The sequence below is a fragment of the Papilio machaon genome, chromosome 3 (genome assembly GCF_912999745.1).
Source record: "Papilio machaon chromosome 3, ilPapMach1.1, whole genome shotgun sequence".
Classification (NCBI taxonomy): Eukaryota; Metazoa; Arthropoda; class Insecta; order Lepidoptera; family Papilionidae; genus Papilio; species Papilio machaon.
The window spans coordinates 8,185,960-8,208,887 of NC_059988.1; the positions used below are offsets into that span (position 1 = coordinate 8,185,960).

Consider the following 22,928-nt stretch of genomic DNA (forward strand, 5'->3'; position numbering starts at 1 on the left):
TTCCTTGTTCCAAACATCAATGTATAAAAGTTTTAAGGTTAGTTTGTTTTATATAATTTTGAATTTAAAACAAAGACCCTTTTAAGTAAATGGATATTGTTTCATAGTATTATAGTATAAACAACTTTTATCTAAAGAAAATAAAATTGTAAAGTTTCTCCTGTTGATATTTAATAGATGTCAATCTATATATATAAAAATGAATTGCTGTTCGTTAGTCTCACTAAAACTCGAGAACGCCTGAACGGATTTATCTTATCTTAGTCTTGAAATATTCGTGGAGGTCCAGGGAAGGTTTAAAAGGCGTGAAAAAATCGAATAATTTCCGGGAAAACCCTAAAAACAGCCCTTTGCTATTTCCCATACAAACGTTTTCTAGAGTCAATTTGAACTTAACAACAGTTAAAAAAATTAATTAATTGATTTATACAAAAGTTTAGGTCTTTTATTTATCGATTGAGGCAGTACGAAGTCTGCCGGGTCAGCTAGTCATTATTAAAAATGTGACAATCAGTGACAATCAAATAATACAGACAGTACACGGATGTATATACTTTCTGTTGACAACAAGCGCTGTGTATAGAATCCAATAAAATCTATAATAATAGGGAAATGGAATTTTAAATAAATTAATCATAACATTTATCTAGTCTCCGTCACCTCTCGGTTGCATCTTCAAAGGAACTGAAGTTGTTTCTATCAATATACATAAATAAAGCGATACACTTTTCTTTTGGAGTTGGCTTACAATGTAAATTCTATTTAAATGAAAACATAAATTAAAACTTATACAAATTAAACGTATGAAAAAAAATAGTAGTAGATTAATCTGCATTAAAAGTTATTAAATCAGTGAATGCAAAAAAAACTAAACATTGTTATCAATATGGCTACACAACAAATGATTAAAAATTGATATTGAATATACTGCTTGGAAATTTTTCTAGACTAATTATCGTCAACAAAATTTTTTTAGTAGTTTGATGACAATAATGACTAATTAACCAGAAGTGATTTTAAAAAAATCCCAAAGGTGAAATAAACTTGAAAATGTGATCTGTGACTCAAATGGAAATCTTAATCAGCGATAAAGTATGCAGTTTGTATATGGGTCTAGATTTAATGTATTGGTTCAACGCTTGACACATTCATTCACATTTAACAATAATGGTCAGAAGCTTGGTACTTACTTTGATGTTTAATTGGAGCAACTAATGATCCGTAAGAAGTTTTTACCAAATTAAATAAAGAGTACGTATTTATGGAAGAGTTTTAAACCTTTTTGAATTTCAAAATGTTCCAAAAAATTAGAATCTTATTCAATCTTTTATCACAGTAGTAATTATTAACCCAATCAATAACTGAAACAGTAGAAAATATAGATCATAAAACAAAGTATTTAATTCAATACAGAAACATTGAACGTATCGATTTCTAGTATGCGAGTTAAGAACGTAATTGAATATTGAATCAGGCTAGTGCTTATTATGAAGTTATTCTCGTTGGTATTTGGGACAGGGTCCGAATGAATCGACCGAGTCGTCAACCGTCCGCGCCCGCCCCGAAGGCCTGCGGGTTTCACGGCTCCTATCAAAGATGTATTACGACGATAGGCAAATAAGGCACAAAATGTAATTTATTACTAATTAAATTACCCATTTATATCCTAAAGAAGTGAAGAAGCTTTCAAAGAACTTTCTTGAGAACTTTTTGAAGTATTTGAGTAAATTTAAATATATTTTGACACAAAGCCCATATCCGAATAATTCTTTACGACAACTATTATAAGTAGTAATTTGTGCGTTCAAAGTATCATTAAAAATATATCTTGTTCTGAGTTTATAGATAGGGTATATACCTATTAGGCATTAAACAATTTATGAAATTCATGTTACATGCTTACTCTATGTCATTTCGCCGGCAGCCACCGCTGTATATTTACCTCACCGAGGCGACAAGATACTTGCAGTATGCGGAAGGTAACTTGCAGTCGACAATGTTTAAACACATTTAAAAGTATTTGTCCACTTTCTGCAGTAACATAAGTGAAATAACGTTACGTCTATTATTTACACACACAATAATTAAATGTAATAAATGAATATTTACATTTAACAGCATTTTTGAATATATAATCATACCAAAAGATTAAGCATGTTCTCAATTATTAGTCGATTGTTTTGAAACGTGTATCGGATCGTGTGTAACGGATCAATGTAAATAAATCATCAATATATTCTTCGATTCTTGCATAAATTCACTGGCTTTTTATCTTGTCTCCGACTCCCTGTTTTGTTAATAAATCATACATATATTAACACACTATGATTCAAATTGTATCCTTTGTCCAACAGTTGATATCAACACCACTTTTGAACAGTAACGGTACTTATTATTTAGTATTCAAGAAGTCAATGCAAGTCCGTACAAAATTGTTGATACGACGAACTTCCTACGTATACACCCGATTCGGTTAAACGATTCAAAAAAGTTCCGTTTGATCTAAGAACTATAAATTTCAATTGATTAATAACCACTGTCTATTAAACAATAGAACCTTGATACTATCGTAAATTAAATAGCAAAAAAATATTAATATTAGACTATTTATAATCTTACCTATTAATAACATAGTAGTGTCGAAAAAATATTTAAAAAAAAACACATTTCGTACAAATGATGTTTGTGTGCGTTAATGATAACAAAAATCAATTTTTAAAATTTTAGTCTGTCTGCCTGTCTGCAAATCCGCGTTTGTTCCGAGTATTATTCGAAACGGCTGAGTCGATATTGACGGGACTTTGACGGGAAATTAGCTGATACATGCGGACATATTATAAGCTACTTTTTTCAGCGCAGACGAAGTCGCGAGTAAACGCTAGTTATTCCACAATAATTTTATCGTTTCGACCAAATGCTTTTGACTAGTATTGCGACTGGGAAATCTCAAGCAACTACACAAGAAACATGAACTGCTTGCTTCGAGTTTCGAACTCTAGCTAAAGATGTAGTTTATAAGAAAAATAAGTCGGCAACAACATACGTTAATATAACAACATAAGTGATTTCATCAACAATGTGTAGGCGCATGTAACAAAATTTACTCAATCATCTGAAATAATTACTCAATGTTCTGGCATTTGGTTGAGGATGCGGCGCTGCAAAGGTCACGGTGTCAAACAGTTTGCACGGTTAGTGACCCGTACATAAGACAAATAGAAATAAAAGGGAAAACAAAAAATCTATTATAAATAAAAATATGAAAGTTATAAAAAGAATAACTACCACTTCAAAACAAGTCTTCTTCACCGTAAAGTGTATCTTTTAGTACTACTTGTGTTTCTGAGCAATTTTGTTAGCTTCTCTCTTTCTCCCTCTCTGCTTACCTTGTATCCCATATGCTGGCGTAGAGTTCTTAATTAGTATCTACCACTGCTCTATCCTCGACATCTTCATCTGAGAATTGCCAGTCATTATCTTTAAGCAATACATATTTCCACCTTGTTTTAGATCTGCCACTGGATTTGCGTCTGAATAATTTCATTACTATTTATTAAAAAATCTTGCGATATTAATTAACAGTTTTATAATAGAAGAAATTCTATTATTTTTAACATACTAAATACGATACAAGTTTATAACACTCAATAAACTTCTTATCATTTAAATGTATTTTAAACAATTCCAAAGCAATGCACCACGCAATACCAATGGGTCTCGATAGGCCGAGACTCCATAAATAGCTACATCCTACTCGTTTACCTATATCCATAAGTATGCACCGCTCAAGGTCACGTATTCGTCGACTAACTGCTCCCATACTTTACATTGCACTATATTGTCATGTAAATATTATTAATTCCTTAGTTCTAAAGTTTTGATTTTAATTCGTATGAAATTTGATAACACGATGTGTTTATGTGTAAGAAGACATTCTACAACCATACAGTGAGATAGACTTGGATGTAATTTAAGCAATGTGTTTTTCAATCTGTTTATTAATTCCCAAATATGACAAAAATAACAAAAAGATCGCTTTTAAAACTGCAAGTTAATTTTAAAAGTGGTTAATTTTCACTTATACTTTTTTAAATAACTAACAGTTAGTTATTATCAATGATATTTATTTTTATTTACATTAAAACAAAATAAAAAGCACAAAAGTTTGAAGAATAAGCAATTGCGACTCTACTCCTCGCGTAAGATTTATTGATAAAATTAACCGAAGATCTTTTCAGCAGACGTGGGATAACCCTTCTTTGTAAATTATGTGTAAAAGGAAATTTGGCCTTTGTTGAGATTACTCAAAATCGATCTTGCAATGCTTAAGGTATTTTTTTTCCTTAAACGATTTTCTAAAAAAAAATTATAATAATTAAAACACAAAATTTCAAGTCTTTTCATTTTTTATAATAGATTATTTTTTGAAGTACGTTTCGCATTTTATTTTACTTAATAAGTGCATTTCATAAATAAGGAAGACCACAGAAAGTAAGATTGTTTCCTGTTTCCCTAACAATTTACTATAGTCTATTGCGAGATTAATAATTACAATAACCTCCACTATAACTCATTTCATTGTACCGACTTTGATTATTGAGAGGTTAAACTGGCATTGAACTTTTTTAATTTCAGTTAACCGAACAACTACATAAACTATGCTACCAAAACATTATTTCGTTTTGTCAGACCATACATTCATTTAAATATCACCATTTGAAGTACACTCCATATGAAACACAATAAAATCATAGGTCACAATCATCTCCCTGATCTTATTCTACTCCCGTGGGATCGGAGCACCAGATATTAGCAACCATAATATTTTGGCTTACTTATTACGGCCGGCTGCCAGTCTGTCGCCAATCTTTTTAAACTAAATAATTATAGCCAATTACTACCAAACTACTTCTATAAATACATCAACAATAAATATCTCCATCTTCACTTGATCTTTCAGAATTTTATTTACTTAAATTGTTGAAGTCGATCCTGTTACCATAAAACCATAGGTTATATTAAATGAAAATTATAGCGTTAAAATTTTTAACACTATCTATCTTTATATATCAAAGAAAGTCGTGTTAGTTACACTATTTATAACTCAAGATCGGTCGAACTGATTTAGCTGAAAATTGATGGGGAGGTAGCTTAGAACTAGGAGACGGACATAGGAACTTTTTTATCTTGTGTGCATTTTTTTTTATTCCGCGCGGACGGAGTCGCGGGTAAAAGCTAGTATACATATAAAAGAAAGTCGTGTTAGTTACACTATTTATAACTCAAGAACGGCTGAATCGATTTGACTGAAAATTAGTGGGCAGGTAGCTTAGAACCAGGAAACGGACATAGGATAATTTTTACCCCGTTTTCTGTTTTTTATTCCGCGCAGACGGAGTCGCGGGTAAAAGCTAGTAATTTAATATTTTCGCTTATAAATATTTAGATGAAGATAATAATACAGTAGATGAGTAAAGCTGAAGGTCATTTGTATGTTACTTTATACGAAATCTCTGCATTAACATATTTAACAATAAAACAACAAACCTGCTACACTATTTTTTTTCAACTACCCGGAGGTATCTTAGACCTTTAGTTGAAGGTCATTCGAATATTATAAAACAGGCTGACAAGAGGAAATATACCTTAGTCAATTTAAACCCGAAGCAGGATAAAGTGATAACAAAGAGACAACAGGAAATTTAAAAATGAAAAAGTTACTATTTTTAATGCTTTACCTTCAAGATGTATGTGATTCATTACCGTTGGTAAACAAACAGAGACTTCTAACATATTCTATTCCTGAAAATCGATCACTGAAAAAGCTCCTGGGTTACAATGAAGACACGTATCTTAATTTCACTGAATTGACGACTAAATACAACTATTCCTGTGAAGAGCATACTGTAATTACTGAAGATGGTTATATTCTAACAGTTTTTCGAATTCCGTCTACATGTAAAGGAATTTCAAAACATCTACCCGTTCTATTAATGCATGGTCTATATGACAGTTCAGATGCATGGATTCTGAGTGGTCCAAAAGATGGCTTGGCTTATATTCTTGCTGATAATTGTTATGACGTTTGGATTCCTAACACAAGAGGGAACAGATATTCTAGAAAGCATATTATTTTGGATCCTGACAACGATATAGAGTACTGGAACTTTTCTTTTGATGAGCAAGGAAATTTTGATGTGCCTGCGATTATTGACTACATACTAAATGTGACTAGTGAATTAAAATTATTTTATGTTGGACATTCACAAGGTACGACTAACTTTTTTATCATGGCTTCATTGCGACCAGAATACAACAGCAAGATATATCTTTCAATACAACTTGCGCCAATTGCTTGGTTTAAATATTTCTACAGCCCACTTGTAAAGATTATTGCACAATTTTCACCACTATTAAAGTCGTATTTAGATGCTTTCGGAGTCGGTGAATTATTAGCAAGACGTCAACTAATACACATAATAATCGAATATCTTTGTCAGATTGCACCGCAAGAAGTCTGTGGCACTGCGTTAGGTCTGACTACAGGCTTAACGAAGAATACAATACCTACAAGTACACTTTCTGTCGCTTTCGGACATCTACCTGTCGGTGTGTCTGCAAAAACTTTAGCTCATTTTGGACAGTTAATATTATCGAAGAAATTTGAACGTTACGATGAAGGTAAAATTGGTAATATCAAAAGATATGGTACAGAAAAAACTCCGGAGTATAACGTTACAAATATCTCATCACCAGTAGTATTAATTTGCAGTCAAAATGATTGGGTCTCCTCATTGAAGGATGCTAAGGAATTAAGTTCAAGACTAAGGAACGTGGTTGAGACGTACATCGTACCTAACACATATTGGAGTCACAATAACCACTTATGGGGTAAAGATGCGCAGACATTGGTATTTAAGAAGATACTTGATTATTTTGATAAATACAGAAACAACGTGAACTAACTATACATCAAAATGTACATACCTCAAAGTTCTTAAGTTAGTGCCTTAGACCAAATATTATTCAATAAGTGATGATTAACTTTATTGTTATTTTTTCATACAATTTCATTCAACTATCAATCAATTTACGGAAACATCTTCTTCGATGAATAAAGTGTTATTTTTGTTTGCTTTTTATTAAAAATGTTCCCATAGATTTTTCTCTATGATCTCAGTAATTTAAAATGTCGATTTCGTCCATGGATTTCTTTAAAACTCCGAGTAAGAAACGAATGCATCTAAGTCTAAAATCAAGAGTTTCGAGTTAGTGGAGTTTACGGTGGATAGCATTGTGAATAATACATAAAAACATAAACTTCTTTTTGGTCCAGCAAAAAATCATAAACTTGTTGTTTTGATCGACTAAAACATTTCGCAAAAACTATAATTAATTGTTTTTTTTTTTTAACTAAAGTGGTTTCGTAAACCTTTTTATAGCTAAGAAAAAACTTGATAAAGATATTATAATGGTAAATTCAAAGCCGAAGTAAAATTATTCTATAAGTAAATCTTAATTTATATTTTGGAGTAGTATTTTTAGTGTAAAAAAAATTCAATTCATAAACATAATTATTGTCTATTTACATCTCTTTTTATTTTACCAATACGCATAGTAAAGATAATTATGTACACTATAAGGTACATTCTTGTTGTCCTTGTATTAAATACAATGCACAATGGGTACTTTACTTCACATGCTTTTGTTTAAATTTGCCTAAATGTAAATTCTTTACATCTCCAATACGCAGTGCACTCATTGTATGCATTTTATTGGCATGTTCTTTTAAAAATGCAGCGCACGTCCGGTCACTGTAACATTATTTCTCGTGGTCGTTTTCAAAATGTGTACTTTAAATCGAATAAATAATATTAAAATGCACAAGAAATCGCTGTGCGAATTTATGAAACTACAAACGTTTAAACTTTGAAGACTTTACTAATTTAATTATAAATAGACTTCTAACTGTAGTACTTAGTACTGCGATACACTTATTGAATCTTGAAAACGAAGTTTTAGAATTTCACTTAGTAATCTGCTCGTTTATTTTTAGGGTATGGATCTCAAACCCCCACCACTTTAGCTTATGCAATTCTAATCGGTTTTGTTATAACTTTGCTATTTATAAAAATAAGCTAAGGCGTACTTTATCATGACTACTTAAGTGTATTTAAAATAATTACCCATACTGTTGTAAAGGTCAAAAGGTCATGTTTATACATTGTTTATTTTTTCATGCGACATTTTCATTCGTTATTGCTTGTAGGACATTTTTTGTTTTTTCTATAAGCTGTGTTCAAAATATGATTTACAAAATTTACGACACTTTGGTTTGATCCTTATACACAGAAGAAGCTTAAATTTCTACTAAAATACTAAAGTAATATTCTTTCTATAGCTATTTGATAACATCACTTCTTACGAGTATATAGCAAGATTTATGATGAACTATTCGTATAATTTAACTGTGTATAATCGGAGAATTTCATATAAAAGAAAAAGACCTGATCTAAATTTTCAACTTCGTAATACATTAAATGTCACATGAGAATTTTCGATTGGCTAACGGCGTCAGGCAACACAAACTGAATAGAATTAAAAACTAACCTTTATACGATTTGAAACTGTTATTTTAAAATATTAATATGCCATTCAAGGTTATACACATTGTACCACGTTTGGGTATTGATATAAAAGGCGTTGAACGTATTTTATTGTGGTTCCGTTACAAATACATATATTTAATTTTATATTGCAGACTTATATGGTTTCGGTGCATTTTGATGCGTTAGTTTTCGATGTTGTATGCGAACCGATGTCTATAATAGCAAACTGAAAAAAATAAATGTACTTTTTTGAGTTAAAAAGTACCGAACAAATATGTACTTTGTGAATTATTAGTTTGATAGTTATTTGTACTTTCTTTCAATTATTTGCGAAAACATTCTCATTGATATATCGTAACGTAAAATTAAAATACCAGTAGAGCATTTTACATTATAAGTGGTTTTACTTCTTCGATTACTTAAAAGATATCATGCGAGAAGACCTTGAATTCATTTAAAATTTCAGGAAGTCTTTTTCTACATGTTTTAGCATAACTAGAGAATATAAATGTATTCTTTTAGCGACTGTGGAAACCTGTTTAATGCTTCGTTGGCCCACTGACCTATAACTCGGGAACTATAAAACTAGTGTGATAGTGGACAAATGTCCACGCTATATAAATGATAACACTATTTGACCTTTATATTTTAGCCTGATTTTTTATTCTAAAAAAATACATCTGCCGTTTATAATTAATTATGTATTTTAATGTAAATTCAAATGTTAACACATTCAAATAATTTGATATGTACAAATATATTTTAGTTTTCAAATTGTATACCGCTGCAACTTTACTTACCAGTGCGTACTTATTTCGTTATACTCAACTTACAGTATGAATCATTTTACTAAAAAAAAAAAAAAATTAAGAAATTTGCTACGTCTTTCAAAGGTAATGATATTATTTATATTAAAAAGGCTTAAAGGTAACGAAATAATTAAAAGAAAACTATTTTAGAACGTAATGAAATACCGTTTAAATCGTAGTCGCATATATGACCCATTGTACGTCTTCCTTATACAGGATGTCCGAGTTACAGCGACACACAAATAGTGGCCTACATCGTGTCCCAATGGGTAAAAATGTCATAGTTATATCAGAGCAGTGTAACGGAAGTGGCGTGTGCGTCGCTTGACAATATCGCCCATTGACCTCACTACGAATATTCTTATATCACACGAGGACAGAAGAATGAAGCAGAACAATAGAAAGTGTAGTACTGCTATTGCTGAAACTCATACGTCAAACTAGTACTGTACTGAACTCGGTGTTGTGCGTTTTATCCTACATTTCTGTCTCAGTGTGCTGTCCTCGTGTGAAACATTACACTTGACCTCGCAACGGTGCTTTTAGTCTAATTGAGTACGAACAGGTACTGCAAGGTGATCATGAGTGGCTTTTTCCATTATTTATTTTCAATTGATATTATCTTAACTTTGTAAACATATGTGACCTCACTGTACACACTTTTAAGCAAAATATAAATAAGATCTTCCGTCTTTGAATCTACACAGAAACTCAGATATACTCGTAGTTAGTGTCATCCACTGTAATTATTTTTGTTCGCAAGTAGAGCCACCATATGGTGGTATTTGTGAGTAGTATAATATAAAGGAAGTAATATATAGTTTCCAAGACCTATTTTATAGATGTAAAATCACTTATAACTTACCAACTCTTTGTTACAATAAGTTACGTCTGCACTTATTCAATGAGTGCCAAGTTGAATAAGAATAGGCTTAGCCGTCGCAAACCATCCATCTTATGTCACTTGAGAATTTTCTTCCAACTATTGTCAATAAACAAGTTCGTACCCAATAATCGGTCATCTTGTACTTTGCTAAATTACTTTATCGAGAAAACTTCTAAGAATTATTTTATTCAAGTGCTTTAACATATTATTGGTAAATGTACGCAAGTTATGTAAATTTAATTTAATGAAGACGCAATGCAGATTTTCTAATAATTATTAATTATCATTAACTCAGCTTATAATAACCTAGAGCGATATTTTTGTTGTTTGATTGATTTATAGGAAAGGTTAAGGTCTAATCAGTCTTATGCTTTTGTTTACCATCATCAGTCAACTAATAACATCGCCGTTTATGTAGATTTTAAATGAACATGGTATACACATGCAAAATAACTTGTTAGAAAACGTTTAATATAAACGAGATTATGCCAATTCTAGCAGCACCAGTCGCAAAGTGAAATGCTTTAGCGAATGCAACGAAAATTACCGCTTTCACCCACACCTGATCAGATGCCCGCTCGTAGACATTATCTTAAGTATTATTAAGCACATTGATAAACTAGCATACATATGCAATTATTTGGGAGATTTCTTCGCGACCTTTAAATACGAAATAAGTTTACATACTCGTAGAATCTACACGAATTTCTATATTCAGCTAATATATGTCCCATTTGTTTGAGTCTAAAATGTTTACTGTAAAACATCATAAAACTACAACGATTATTAAATATTATTATTGAATAACGAATAATAAAATAATATGTTAATACAAAATCTTGTAAATTCAAAATTTAACATTTACAAATGAAATAGAAAAGAATTTAATATATTCATCATACTAATATTATAAATGCGAATGTTAAGATGAATGGATGGATGGATATTTGTTTGAAGGTATCTCCAGAATGGCTCAACGGATCTTGATGAAATTTGGCATAGATGTAGAACATAGTCTGGAAAAACACATAGGTGGCTTATTATTTTTGATATATTTTTTTCGATTCCGCGCGAACGGAGTCGCGGCCGACAGCTAGTTTGTAATAATTGAAAGTCTATTATCGTCGTCTATCTATCGTTATTATCGATTAAATGGCCATAGAGAATGCATCTGGTAATTATTTATAGTTGGCATACGTGGAGAAATTTACATCGCGTGCCATCCCATTACCAACACTATGGAGCCGTAACGTCTTCAATTACACAATTCTCACTTTACAATGCTAATACTGTACATAACAATTATATTTTTAATTGCAATAAATATTTTAATATAGAGTTCCAACAACGAGGATAATAACACTGGAAAGTTTACTTGTTAAGAGCTACAGGGTGTTCTAGAAACGAATTCGAAAATTTCAAATGTTTTACAACGCTTAGGTATAAGTAATTACAATTTTTCGATCCTAACAACTAGCATATTTATCGTATTATAACTAAGAACTTGGACAATTTGTTTGCATCAGTGATCAGTGCTCTCATCTAGTAAGTACCCTCAATGGATAAATGTCTAACGTTACAAGTGCCAATATCAGAAGGTTAGTTTTTCAAAGCCGATATTTTTTTTTTAAATCGAATGGCTATTTTTGACGTCCAAAAAACTAACTTCCGCCTACATAAGACTATGTATGCTTTGTATTTACGAAGCTGCATAATTCACTTTCACATGTCTCGGGAATTTAAATAAAAAACTCATAGTTATTCTTTGGACGTTTGTATCAGCGGCGATACTGCACCGATTGTGTGCTGATCGCAATTTTATCGGCATTTTACTTATTTTACTTATTACCACATTTTTCACTTCATGCTTCCAAAAGACTTTTCTACATACTCCACATTGTTCAACTATCATCACAAAAATTCATCTTTGACATTTTTGACTTATCGTTCGTTGTTGGGACCAAAATCCCTGTATAAAACATATCGTCGTCCCTCTCATTACCTTTGATAAAACAGAGATAATAATACGTTTTATAGGGATTTTAGTCTTAAAACCCACGATAAATGCACTACCGCAAAGTTGACAACATCCTCCATCCTGTTTGTGTGACTGGTACCCACGCTTCGCCTTCGTGTGTCGACACCCTTATATTTGTCTGTTGTTTATCTGATTTGAACACAGACAGAATTTGAATACATTCCTTGTGTAATTTCCTACAAAACTGGTAATATATGTGTATATATATGTCTGTCTAGTTTGAGACAATTGATATTGTCAGTGCCTTGATTTACGCAGTCTTACAAAACATCGAGACTCTTCGTATATTGGCAGCCCGACTTGTTTTGACCAACTGCTCCGACTCTCTCCTGTAAATAAATATATTTACGTAAAACTTACGTGCTTAGAATTTTACAACATATTTATGCAAGAATTTAAAAGAAAAAACTTCCTCTCCTTAGTGCAATGAATGAGTATTAAAATTGTTTGAACATAGAAATCAAACCTCATTTCCATATTAATATACAAATGGTCAAAAGATAGAGGAGTACCTAAATTACAATGAAATATTTTGATGTCACTCTTTTAAGTTATGATTATTTCTCGAAACGAAGCAGTCCATAGATATGCAAGGAGTACTTGCATGGACTAGTAGACTTGGCAAAAAAGAACACTTGTCGTCACAGACGTTACTAGTCCAAAGTGTGTCCTATCCTTTTCAATGCAAAAGTAAAATTGCAATATGAAAAAACGCATACAAACTTTTGAACTTCGTTATCATCTTGTTGCTTGAATTATATAGTAATTTAAAATGAAAGTGTCTTGGCAATTGCATGCTCATATACTTCGTCACAGTTTATTTAGCAACCTCTCCTATTAAATATTTATGACATAAGAATCGAGTCAAGAGGTTGCAAAATACCTCGTCTAAAAATGAAGAAGCTGTAATCTTGGCAAATGTTATCACTATATTGAATAATCAGAAACCAGCTTTGAATTCCACAAGTTATCAATACATAGTATAAAACAAAGTCGCTTTCGCTGTATGTCCGTATGTATGCTTAGATCTTTAAAACTACGCAACGGATTTTGACGCGGTTTTTTTTAATAGATAGAGTGATTCTTAAGGAAGGTTTGTATGTATAATAAATGCATAATATAGTAGAGAAACACTGATAAATTTAAAGTTTTCTAATGTGATGTCGTAAATAAGCACGTTTTTTTGCGCTTATATTGCAAACGCTGGCTGAACCCTACGAGATAGACCAAAATAATGTACTACAGTATTGTTCACCTTAAAAAGTTCAACAAAAAAGTCCGCGATGGTATATGTCTATCTCTTAGGGATAACCCAGCATAACCATTTTTATTCTTATACGAAGTGATTTTAAACAATACAGCATTAATCCTTATCCATTTAAGTACCTTAAATAAATTGTGCATTTATTCTGTAGTAGGTATATTTTGCATTGCACCCGTGCGAAGCCGGGGCGGGTCGCTAGTATGGAATAAGCCGCGACTGTGAGGTTGGCAAACATTATGCAACATGACCCAATGTATTGGGATTCCGAATGAACCTCGTACGACATAACCAATGCGACGATAGCATCTCATCCACGGAACCTCCAAGAAAGTGTTTTTAAATAAATATTTAAACTTATTTTAAAAAACTTACGACACGTAAAGAACGACAATATCATTTCTACAAAACCCTTTTCTACAAAACACAATGTGTATATACAAATTACAATATTAATATACAAATTTTAAAATTAAATTAAATTAATGAGCTTCTTTTAATTTTAAGTAAACCTTTTTAATTATCATCATCATGCATAATTTTAGTTGTTTAATATTAAAATACCTCTAGTTCTTGCCAAATCCGAAGTGACTTTTGATCCGTCGACATATAGTTATCCGTGACATTTTGAAACGAGGATGTGTGGCAGAAAGTTGTAAGATCTAAATACATGTTTTTCTAGTCGCCAAAATGTGAGAGGTCACCGACCGTACGCGCCCGGTGGCGACCGGCGCTGCCCGACGCGGGCAAACGCGACCCGCCGCTAAGAGTATGTTTGTGCAGTATCCCCGCAACTTAACACGGACTTACATAACTAATACAACGTGTGAACATTAGATGTTCAAACAATATCTTTTTATTTTGCAATTGTAGATGTATACACGTGCTGAAGCATGTCGTTTAGTTAGGTTGTACATATTATATTTCCAACGATCGAGATAATATTTAAGTAACTTGCTTCAAGTAACCATAATTAGAAAATAAATTGGTATGTCCGTTAAAATATAATATCAAACACTAAGACATTTATATTTTTGGTCTGCACTCAAATTATTTATGGTAAGTTATATTTCTTGGTAATAAATTATGGAGCTTACTTTATATATAGGAGCTGTTTATGTAAACGGATGTAAAGAAGTACGATTCGTGAAGAGTAATTTTTGAGAGTTTTTAAAAACGAATTTTAAATACCTAAAGATTTATTGTTTTTTCCTTAAAAATGTTAATGTTTCGAGAATTGTTATCTTTGGCTGTTCTTTTAATTTTAACAGATTATGTTACTTCGCCAGCGACTTCATAAGAATTAAGACATCGTTTTATTTAAAAACCAGCAATCGCCCGCGTCTTTGTCAGAGCAGAATAAAAAAAACAGAAACGCAAATAAATCACCACTACGAAAAATAACTTGAGAGGTGTCAAGGGACACCCGGATGGAACGAAGTTCCTTTCAATTAATTAGTGAAGGAACCAATGTTTATTTTATGAATAAAAAACTTAAGTCTTCACAAGAAGTACATTTTATTTCTATGAATTTTCGTTATATATTGTCACGTCGTTGCCATGGTGATATATCAAAAAGTGTCGTGACAACTTTTCGTAAGAATTTTTTCCGTCTAGCCCCCTTTCACAACGCGCGATAAGGAACTTCGTTCCAATATACTTTTTTTTCTATATTAGGTACAAAGACACTCCAATTTTATTAATATGTATAAATTCTAAGCGACACATAATTTGTAAAAAAAAATTGTGATACAACCACGTCTAATAGTTTGCTACAGTAGTAGCTACACTATCTACCTAAACTAAACTAGTAGGAAAATAGTGTTTTGACTATTAATGCAAAAATATAGTAAACACGCATGATAAGTAATAATCTTCAATTTTAATCACGAACCATTTTATCTTTGTCTTAATTATAAAAGACTTCATTGTATAAAAACACCAATAACTGTATCGGTTTCGGTTACATTTACTTCGTTTGCAATTCGTCACTCCTCAACTTACAATGCGGTTTGACAAAGATACTGTGTCAATTGTCACGGCCTCCGTGTCGTCTGAAGTGTTCGGTGAAACAAATGCATTCGGGTGCTTCGCCGAACGCCGAGAAAGCTCCGCCGTTGGCATGCTAAAAAGGCTTTTACGCAACGCATCGGTGCTGCGTCATTGCGTCACATCATAGGGAACATCCCAGATTAATGTCGTAATACCGACACGGCATGTATTCCGCTAAAATCAAACACACACTCGTACACAGGTAGGATTCTTACCGGACCGTAACAAATCGACATAATTATACTTTCTGCATAATTAATTTAAATGACCTAAATATTTATTTATTGTATTCTTAACGTACCTGTCGGAACCTCTTTTAAATATACTGATGACTGGTTAAAGTTATAAAAATAAAAAAAAAAACTATTTGAATTTATGTTGCTATACCTAAGTTAATATAATTAGTACAGAACTATAGGTGGGCCAATTTAATAGGCCACATTTGACATCCAAAGAGCATGTAACTACTTCGTTGACATCTATCTGTTTTAGCTTCATAGGGAGGTGAGCTGCTTACAAACATCGATTAAAGCACATGAAACGATTCGGACTTCGAACATATGACAATCGAATACAATTGTTATGAAATATCCATGTCTTTCCTTAGATTTTTTTTGTAACATCCTTAGTGTTTAATAAAAAGTTTTCACTTACGCAACATTGTAAAGACGTTAGATTCATATGATTACAATAAATATGTAATCGAAAATTTTAAAATAGTAAGCAATTGTGCAGTGTTAAAATTAAAAAAAAAGTTCGTTACAAGGTTACGTTGTAGGATTTTTATGATGTGTCAAATGTGACCAATTAAAATGGCAAGACAATACTTTAGGCTTCAATTTGAAATTATTACGTATTGGTGACTGGTAATTAAATACGCAATAAGGCTTAGGTTACGGTCTATGAAACATAAGGTCGTATTCAAGTCGACCTTTGGATTGTCGTCAGGAACAATCTTTTGCCGTAATCACGGAGAACATAAGCACAATAAGCAAAGGAATTTTTAGTCAAACAAAGTCACCAAAGAAATTTAAATGTTAAAAAATATTTAGTAACAATGATCACAACAATTTAATGGCATAAATTTAATAAAATAAAGGAGTAAAAATTGTCATTTTAATAAATGTTACGACATTATGTCTAGCTTAGGCACGTTAGCTTTTATCTGACTTAAATTTAACACAGCTTATGATAAATAGATTTTAATGTAACATCAGCCAACGCCGATGACTAAAGAATCCTTGAGAGATGGATGCAAGTACCGCATACATTATTGGCATACCAGCGGCGGCACATATCATTTCACAACACCCGAAACCCTGCATACGATTAACACGCTTATTTCAGAGTACTTATAGTGACATTCGCATGCATCGAACTATGAAATATAGCTGTGACCTGTTTGCAGATTTTCTGTGATATTGCATAGATGCCGCCATTGTTGTACTGAACAATGCGTTTGGACACCCACGGACACTTTCTGTAAGTCAAATTACCACTACGCCCTTGTGAACTCCTCCGTTGTATTACGTTACTAATGTTACGTAAACTCATTAATTACGTCAGTGAAAATTATTCAATTAAAGTCGAGCAATTAAACATAAAGTTGGATATCTTTTCCTTTTTATTATTGCATCCGTTTTCTATTATGTATCCGTCATTTAACCTTTCTTGTCCAATATGTCAGTAAGTTTCCTCCTCTTAGATGATTTAAGGTTAACGAGAATCAAATACTTGTTATTTTCCGTTTTAAATTTTTGCTGCAAAATTACACCTCTATTTTATTTTGAAATAAGGTTATTTACTAACTATTTCTCATTAATTTCGCCACGCCAGAATTTTTATTGTTCGAAATTCACCAAATTTTAATGATCACACCATCAAATTAACTGGATAAATAAGCGCTCGTATGTCTTACTTCATGCCTAAACCAAATGCATACCTTTCTCGAGTTACACATTCTAATAAATAATAAGTACTTATATACATTAATACATGTAATGAAGTCATTATACTAAAATAAGGGTAATTGGCTAACTTACGAATGACGCATCGAGCCTTTTAAGTGGTCCGGTCATTTAATATCTAGGTATAAGTACAAGAGTGGAGGATAATCAGGGCGTAGAGGCCGGCCTTGGCTTCTACAAGGAAGCCGCTCGACCGGATAACCGTGTACCGTTATTAGAGCATTACGCATATATCTAAGCGCATGTATTTATTACAAGTTAATTAGTATGTCATTAATTAAACCTAAGTACGACAAACACGCAGCAGAAATGAAAATATGCCTGAAGCAACCACCAAAGAAAAACGAATAAAGGAACATATGAAATTTAATATAATGAGAAGCGACTATGATAAATGAATGTAAAGATCAAATATTTTTAAAAAGAGATGGATAGAAAGCGCGAAAGATGATGGAAAGTATGAAACGTAAAATATAATGTTTTGGAAATCTAGGAAATTGTTCGTTATTTAAAAAATATGATGTTAATTTTATTTTGTCTCTTATAGTTACTGACGTTAACAAAAATCTAACATTATCCCTGAAGTCGATAACTCTGTGAAATAGACGATTTGATAGGCGTTAAATTTTACTGTGTCATTAACCGTAATTTTTTTTATGTTCAGTAACAAGATCATATATCGATAAAAATCCATTCGAAATGCGTGTAAAAATAGTTTTCCTTATCTAATTCACTAACAAATCCATTCAAGTTGGACGACAATAGCAATTAGGGCCAACCATTTTTATTAACATTACAGTTTTACAGTTATTCCTAGATGAATACATTGAAATACTCAAATAATACGTGTCTAGACATTGCAAAGAAATATGTGTCATACCAGAGTCATTGCACTTAGACTTTGCTTGAATATTAAATAGCTGCTCCAAACTCTGGCGAAGTACCAACATGCTAACACCATCGTTGCGCATCGAAAATCGTTTTACACTGATAGATATAAATAAAAACTCCTTCAACAATAACATATATAGAGTACCCACCAAGGTGTATCCTATAGTCCTAGAACTCTATTCTAAAGATGTTAATGAATACAGGTAGTGATTTAACTTTTTTTTTATTTTGTGCTTAAAAAGTACTGGTTACGAGAAGTAAAGCGTCAATACTGAGTTGTTCCATCATGTTATCATTTCGTTAACACATTAACTTTTGTAATTAACAAATGTTTATGTTTTTCTGGCGATTAAATCAAAGTCAAAATCACAAACATGTTATTCCGTCGAGATTTATTATTTCCGTTTCTTATTTACCTTCAAAATTTATTTATTTATAATGAATATTAAAAAATCACTGCTATTTAAATGTTTTAAAACGAAACGTGTAAATATGTACATATTCGACATTTTACTATTTTTGATTTGAATATTGCAGGCAAAGTAGATGTTTTAATTCTTTGCCCTCTTCTTTCTATTTCTTTACCACAATCTCATTTAATTTTAGCCATCAATAACTTAGTAGTTAGCATAATGAATAAAATCACACAGACTCGTTCTGCCGCTCACAACCAGCCAACTATTGCAACTTTCATATTTATTACTCCTTTTAAATTAAAATTGAATACTTTACAATAAAATTGTCATGATGCATCCAGGTTTTAATAACTACTTCCAATAAGGAAGTACGTTTATTTAAACTTCCAACAAATGAAATAAAAGATCCAAGCGAACTGAAGTCAGCAAGGAAAATTTAAACCTATATGCACACAACGAGAATGCGGACTTATTTTAAATATATCCTTGTAATATATTTAATTGCAATTTTTAAGAATTAAAAACACTTTTATTTCATGACTATTAACTATTAAACCAAATTTAAAATAAATTCTCATATCATTTAATTTCTGAATTAATATGATTTCTGAATCAAAGACTAGGTTATATGTAGACCTGCCAAAAGAAACTACTGATAATGGTTGCAGATATCCACAGGATGCGAGACATGTCACATGACTATACTTAAAGCACAAAAAGTGTTGTTAAAAATATCGAAGAATATAAAATAAATCATGTTACGTAATGTAGAGAAATTTTTATTTTAATAAAAACATAAAATTTTTGCACATTTACGCCCATTACCATTTTTATCGATAAGCAATTATAATCGAATATCGATACGTCTTCACCGCACTTGACATAAAATTATACCGTAAACAACTTGAAAAGTTATAAGCACTCGATCTCTTGTGCACATGTCCAAAAAATAATTTAGTGTAACCTTATACATCAGATAAAATTAATTTTACGATCTGAACGACCTCGTAGGTACAGCATCCTGAGTGTAATGGTCAAAGAATTCCTTAACGGCACTCCCTTGCTGACCATTGATTTACAAACCATAGATTAATCCGGTTTCTTAATTACAAATATAAAAACATTCTTTATGACCGTTACATAAAATAATTCTATCATTAATTTGCCTTTAAGCCCATAACGTAATTGAAAACAAATTTTAAAATCTGTTCAGTAATTATATTTAAAAAAAACAGTGGCTACTTTTTTGATTACAGTTTTCAAATACGACAATGCTTAATACATATATATTTGTTAAACTGAAATATTAAATTTGTATCAAAAGAACTTATCATTTTATAACTAAACACGTAAATCTAGATCACGGAAAACGACCCAGGAAATATAACACAGCCTAGAGCTTGTAGAATCACTTAGTCATAAATGGTAATATGTGAATAATACACGTTTTGTATATTAAAAAAAAAAAACAGTTTATTACAACTTCCACACAACCTTCTTCCCTCAGTTGCATTCTTAACCGTACAATAACTTTAAATGTCAGATTATTCACACAATCTTTAAGATAAGTCGAATTCAATATGCATCGGTCTCATCAAACTTCCTAGTTGGTAATAATCTGTTAGCCTTAGATTTACGTAGCTCTTTTCTCAGGCCCTTGAACTTTGTATTATCATCGGAAACGACTTGGAAAGCTGTAGCGGACGTTCTTATAAGGTTGGATTGGTTGGTTGGTTGTTACTCTTTGCTTATGATTTCCTAACTTATTGTTTAGTATCCGGATACAGTTTGTGAGTTTTCTTAAAGTTGCATTCATAGGTAAATTAAATATTAAGTACCTTGTACTTTCCTCATTACCCATTGTATCTTAGAAATTTTTAGATTAACTATGTGGTTCACTTTGATGTTCGTTATTAAGTTGTTTGTTCTTTTGCCGAAACTTTGAAATTGTTCTTAATCTTAAAGTTTCAATAAGCATAAATTTATATAAAAAATACAAAATATTTTATTAAGCATTCTAAGTATGCTGTTAGCATTTAACTAACGCTTTAAATGGCATAAATTGCAGTTTCCTATGCGCACGAAGTACATTCAATTCAGGATGTCATACAATTTGCATACACAAAAGTCCTTCCAGGAACACATTGAGTGGGTACGCGCAATATTGTTAGAAGAATACTGAGTATTAAAATCACAGGTTATATGAAACTTACCGTCGGTTTCCATTGCTGAAACATATCGTTATCTCTGTCAGGTCTAACACAGAGGGACAAAAACAATTAACAGCAGTTTCGGTATTGAAAACCTACAGGTACCTTACAGATGTTTGTCCAAAGTTTTCCGTTGCGCTAATCTGCCTACCGATCAATGTGGCCAATGGTTTTTACAATTGGCCGATTGAGTTCACATAATCAAGGAAAATTTTTTGGCAGATTGGTAACTAGACCGATCGGCTCAATAGGAAACATTTTTCATTTGGTCGATTAAGTCCATAGAATAAAAAAAATCGCATTGATTCGAAAGATTTTTTGGATCTAAGACGTTTGAAAATACTTTATAAAAATTATAATTCAAAACACCAACGATGGAACTAAGTAACCTGATTGTAACGAAAATATTGGGAGCGAGAGGGTAACAGCAGAGCATTAGTAATGGAATATTAAAATGCAAGAGTGCTGCGTGACGATACCGTTGTACCAAGAACAATGAGCTTCTGATGGTCCCAGAGGAACTCGGACCGAATTTTAATTCGACGACAAGCAAATTAGAACTTATACTGCCCAAATTTATTAATGTTATTTGATTTGGTTACTTGCCAATAATAGTGAGGCGCAAAGTAAAGTGTAATTTGGTACTGGCAGTGTAGGTTCATTATTTTATAGTTATATTGTCTTATAAATCTAACTGTGTGTTTTCACTCCATAACCACTAGTATAAAAACATATTTTTATCCTCTTCATTCTTTTCCCAAAAACAGAGACAGCTACATGTTTTAATACAATGTTGCGGGGGAATTTCACGGTAAATTTAAGGTATTTAACGTACGTGCAATCGTACACTATACAAATATCTACCAATTATTTTAAAAGTATACTTATTACATAAGCATATTTATAATAATTATAGCAATGCCTAAGGCCAGAAAGTGATTAATATACCCGTAATAGAGTTGTCTTTAAACATATCTCAGAAAATGTGAAACATTTAAAAGTGCTATTGAACCCGGGTAAGTGACGTTCACACATACAAATTGTTCTGTTGCGTGATTATGTTGGTAACGACGAAATCGCCTATGGTCACGTAATGAGATTTCGATCGCCGCAGCTGTCGAACGTTTAATGCTCCTATCACATTAAATTTATAATGGAACGTTATTCTTTAATCAAATTCGAGGAAAACTGCCATTAGGATGGTGACCCATCAGCTCGAATAACAACTCTATAGAAGACACATCAGTCTACTTTTGTACCTTATAAATTCATTGTTAACAGATATTGAAAAAAATGATTTCCTGGCCTTCAAATCCTAATAACAAATATAGCGTTTGAAACTAAACAGAGATCAAAACTGGAAAACCCGTATTTAGTTCTCTTTTTTAAAAATGTACGGTAAATTAGTTAAGAAAAATGAATACCATGAATACAAAACATACTAAGAACATTAAACGAAAGAAATGTATTCTATTCGTATGTATGAGCGTTGACAAAGAACGGAAAGCAGTCTTAAATCAAAGTGTTAGCCTCTATTTCCAACGAATCACAAACGCTTAGTGGCATTCCGCACGTATTGACAATTTGTGCTACTGAATATTTAATCCATACAATCCAATCCTGCAAATACACAGACAAATTGAAAGTCTTAAAGCATTTAACAATAGCTGCAGAATAAATTATGCAATATATTATTTACTTTAAGCCATTTTAAACATATTATAAAGCACATTATATATTTAACTAAATTAAACAAGTGTAGATGTACTAATGAGAAACCATAACCAAC

The 22,928-nt window shown here is 31.8% G+C and overlaps 1 protein-coding gene across 1 annotated transcript; it reads left to right on the plus strand.

Moving 5' to 3' along the window:
• Window positions 1-6,167: 6,167 nt before the first annotated feature.
• On the plus strand, window positions 6,168-7,090 carry LOC106719689 (lipase 3). The gene is made up of 2 exons (XM_014514086.2): window positions 6,168-6,270; window positions 6,501-7,090. Exons 1-2 carry the CDS (start codon window positions 6,253-6,255, stop codon window positions 6,963-6,965), a joined length of 483 nt encoding a protein of 160 aa, XP_014369572.2. The 5' UTR covers window positions 6,168-6,252; the 3' UTR covers window positions 6,966-7,090.
• Window positions 7,091-22,928: the final 15,838 nt, after the last annotated feature.